At 34.4% G+C, this 4384-nt stretch overlaps 1 protein-coding gene across 1 annotated transcript; it reads left to right on the top strand.

The window, feature by feature from the left end:
• Positions 1–425: 425 nt before the first annotated feature.
• Positions 426–3810, top strand: LOC110793313 (peroxidase 12). Its single transcript, XM_021998177.2, has 3 exons — positions 426–741; positions 1029–1223; positions 2964–3810. The coding sequence occupies exons 1-3, from the start codon at positions 508–510 to the stop codon at positions 3585–3587; spliced, it is 1053 nt and encodes a 350-aa protein (XP_021853869.1). The 5' UTR covers positions 426–507; the 3' UTR covers positions 3588–3810.
• Positions 3811–4384: the final 574 nt, after the last annotated feature.

Genomic DNA, 4384 nt, shown 5'->3' on the forward strand with positions numbered 1-4384 from the left:
ACTTATCTGTTCGATTCATGCATATCAATCATAGCGTTATTAGTTATCGGATACCCGATCCAATAACATTAGCCATACGAAGTATATGTAATTATTTTTTCTGACACCAAAGTAGTAAGTACGTACTAATCCTTGGGAGGAATTGTGCGTTTGAATCGACAAGAAGATACATATTTCAAGCATGGGGCAACCACAAGTCCAGAAGTAGGAATATCTAACTATATTAAAATAAAATAAAAATTAAAAACGAGCGGGATACTATGGCCGCGAGTCATCCATGTGGAAAATAACAAACAAATACACTATTTAATTCTGACAACGATCTATTATTCAACTAACCCTTTAATAAAAGATTAATAATAATTTATGTAAAATAATTTAATTGTTGTGACCTCCTTTGTTTCTCCTTTAAATGGGGCTTTATTGCAATGGAAAATTCAGTACTATCAAGATTAAAAATCTTACAGTAGCTAGAGATAAGGTTTTGCATCGTAAAACCACAAAAAAATGGCATTACATAATTTAGCTCTTTGTTTAGTTATAGTTTCATGTTTTCTAGTTGTGATTTGTGAGGGTCAGAGCAGTGTACCAGTTGCGCCTGGACTTTCATACACATTTTATTCGACTAGTTGCCCAAATTTGGAATCAATTGTTAGGATTCATCTCCTTCAGGTTCTTGAGAATGATACTACTCAAGCCGCTGGTTTGCTTCGACTTCATTTCCATGATTGCTTTGTTCAGGTATGAATTAATCATTAATGTATCCTCTCGACTTAATTTCTTACAAATTGAACAAAAGTTACGTACACGAGCTAGTATTCATTTGCAAATATCTAGCTATATCAATGCCTTTATGTTATGATCAAGTCTTGACGTGAAAATTGTTCTTCATTTTCGACTGGAAGATATATACATGTATATATGAATTGAGAAATGTTCCTTTAAAACATTATTCATGAATTGTATATTTATGATCATCTACTTAATCAGTATGGTATATTGGTATATATGTGTATATGTTTTGTAAGGGATGTGATGCGTCAGTATTGCTAGATGGATCAACAAGTGGTCCGAGTGAGCAAAATGCACCCCCGAACTTAACATTAAGGCAGGCGGCATTCAAGATCATCAATGATATCCAAACTCTGATTCAAGGCCAGTGTGGCCAAGTTGTGTCATGTGCTGATGTTACTGCCCTTGCTGCTCGCGAGTCTGTTTTGCTGGTATACTGTTTCTATCCCCACGTACATTTTACTTCCATTTTTCTTAAAATTGCAACATTTTAAGTGTTCAAGCTAATAGTACTACGCACAACCATATGTCTATACCAATGATGTCTTGGCCTAGTGGTTAAGACTGAGGGCCTGTGTACAATAGGTCTCAGGTTCGAATCCCCCCGCCCCCATTTGTAATTTATATTACCCTTGTGGCTCATTCGCCTAACTAATCTAACACATTATGATAGAAACTACGCTTTAAATTATAAGACCGAAAAATACCTAAACTACATTAGGACGAGTTAATCTCTGTCCTTATCCATTATGTCTTTTTGAGATTTGTTTTATGAGAAATATTTAAAACGTAATTAGCGTTGACCGCCCACATTAGAATAAATAGGAAACCAATTAGATAGTTACTAAATAACTACCTTTTGATAATATCCTCTTAAAAATAATAATTAATCCTAATTATTGCTCAAGTCTGAATACGATACTGCAAGTCGATCTATGATGGTTTTTCTATATAGTTGGACTAATTTGTGCATCGACAACTTTTGTGTAATACCGCCTTACCGAAAAGATCACTTTGATTGCTTAACTAATTGGTTTCATTGCTTAACTAATTAGTTATAGTGCTTAACTAATTAGTTCCATGACTTAACTAATTGTTTTCAGTGCTTAACTAATTAGTTCCAGTGTTTAACTAATTGTTTCCATTGTTTAACTAATTGGTTTCATAACTTAACTAATTCGTTATATTGTTTAACTTATATGACACCAAGGTGATCTTTTATGTAAGACCGCCTTATATAAAAGTTTGTATTTGCGCATGGATCGAGTACACCTATTCATCTAAGAGTTAGTTGGACGAATTTACTCAATTTGTACATAGTTGGGTCGTTGATTAAGTGGGAAAATAATTCGCCAATAAATATTCAGTTTTTTCTTATAAATTGCACTGCTACTTGGTGAAAATTATTGTTGAAAATTATTGTTCAATGCAAGTTTAGCGTTATTAATTGCTGATAACATTTATTTTTTCAAATTTTTTTTGGCGCGAATGAACCATAAACAATATACATTATAAATGGGTGGTGGGGGAATTCGAACCTGAAACCTATCATACACAGGGCCTGATGGCCTTAGTCCTAATCACCAACTAATCATTGGTTTTACTGATCACTTTTACGATTAGCAAATAAAATGATTTAATGACTTTATATGAACGCACTCAAAAGCTTAAAAGGATTATCATTTTTCATAAGATCGTCAAGCAGGGGTGAAATTAGGGGTGGCTGAGGCCATGGCCTCCCTCATGGTATGGTTTAGAAATACATATGCTTTTAAAAACACATGTCTATCCTAGCTTAGGTGGCAATTTCACTTAGAAAGTTAGAAGTTGGGTTGGGAGGTATAAGGTTCAAATCCTACTACACTTATTTTTTAATTTTATTTTTAATTTACATTGTTATAAAAATTGTATCTTAAATTTTGACCTGCAATATATAATTTATGGTTTCACCCCTATCGTCAAAGGGCACAAAAATAATGGTCTTAAAACCTAAGGGCTATGGGCCTACGGCTATCCTAGCATGTACACAATACAACACAGTAGGTGAAATATATATTGAATATGTGAGAGTATTTGTTGAATTGTTGTACCCTTTTTAGTTTTTAGCATATGGTAAAAATTTCAACAAATATGCGTTCACTTGTCATCTAATTTGTCATGTAATTTGGCAGTCAGGTGGACCATACTACAACATCCCCTTAGGAAGAAGGGATAGTCCAAACTTTGCAACAACAAACGTTACATTAGCCAATCTACCACCACCGACCTTCAACACTAGTCAACTTATAAACTTATTTAGCTCGAAAAACTTGACTACAACCGACCTCGTTGCCCTCTCAGGAGGCCACACCATTGGGATTGGTCATTGCACGTCGTTCACCAATAGACTCTACCCTACCCAAGACTCAAACATGGATAAAACCTTGGCTAACAACCTTAAACTCACATGTCCTGCCTCAAACACTACCAATACTACTAATTTGGACCTTCGTACTCCTAACATTTTCGACAACAAGTACTTCGTTGATCTCATGAACCGTCAAGGCTTATTTACCTCAGATCAAGATTTGTATACCGATTCAAGGACCAAGAGTATTGTCCAAACCTTTGCTGTTAACCAAACATTGTTTTTTCAGAATTTCATAGATGGTATGATCAAAATGGGCCAACTTGGTGTCTTAACCGGCTCACAAGGCCAGATTCGTGCTAATTGTTCCGCAACAAATGCTAATACTATGGCCTTTTGGTCTGTATTCAGGGAACAACAACAACAAGGAACATCGGCCCAGTACTAAATTATAAATTATCATAAACAATGTAATCTTAAATTGCAATTGGAGTTTAAATTAAAGTTGAGTTTGTGTGTTTGTTTTTTCGCTTTCTACATGTGTATTGTATCACTATGCAGAAAAACCTAGGTTCAATAAGATCAATTGCTGTTTGAAATATGTCCACTTGTATTACATTTGACTGTCATTGCTCAAGTATATTACGATATGACTATATTAGTAAAGTTAATACTGGGCTATTTTATGATATCCATCTACTCAATGTTTGATTAGTATTAAAAGTGCCTAGAACTTAAGATTTACATTGCTTTGGTGTATAGCTCTAAGTCAAGCTAGCTTCATTTATTGCTAGCAATATCCGGGTGTACGATGCACCCTTTTACATTTTCTGTTCGTATATGAGTATAAAATGCAAGAGGGAATACCATGGGCATAAACATATCATTTAATTTTCAAAAAGTGTAGTGTATAAATAATAGGACATTATAAGTTGTTGACATGACAAAGACATCTCTAGCTAGATGCATCATACGTGTATCTTCCACGTGTCACATGTCAAACAATGCGTTGGACATGGACAAAATCACTAAATAGTACGAAGTATGAAGAATTCCCTCCGTCTTTAAAAGATTGTTTCATAGCAAACAATTACTTTATTAAGAACTGATTGTAAAATGTGCACATGGTTTAATAAAACGGGCCAATATGGAGAGAGATAGAGAGAAAATAACTGGGAGAGTGTACCATTTAAGGTATTGGGGCTAATTTAAATGGTCATTCCAAAAAGGAATATGCGTAATAAT

Source organism: Spinacia oleracea, chromosome 4 (assembly GCF_020520425.1).
Source record: "Spinacia oleracea cultivar Varoflay chromosome 4, BTI_SOV_V1, whole genome shotgun sequence".
Taxonomy (NCBI): domain Eukaryota; kingdom Viridiplantae; phylum Streptophyta; class Magnoliopsida; order Caryophyllales; family Amaranthaceae; genus Spinacia; species Spinacia oleracea.

What these genes read in the sequence shown, in the direction of transcription:
- LOC110793313 (XM_021998177.2), top strand. Translation starts at nt 508, where the DNA reads ATGGCATTACATAATTTAGCTCTTTGTTTAGTTATAGTTTCATGTTTT. An exon ending in TCCATGATTGCTTTGTTCAG is followed by an intron (nt 742 to 1,028) that starts GTATGAATTAAT and finishes ATGTTTTGTAAG; the next exon opens with GGATGTGATGCGTCAGTATT. An exon ending in CTCGCGAGTCTGTTTTGCTG is followed by an intron (nt 1,224 to 2,963) that starts GTATACTGTTTC and finishes GTAATTTGGCAG; the next exon opens with TCAGGTGGACCATACTACAA.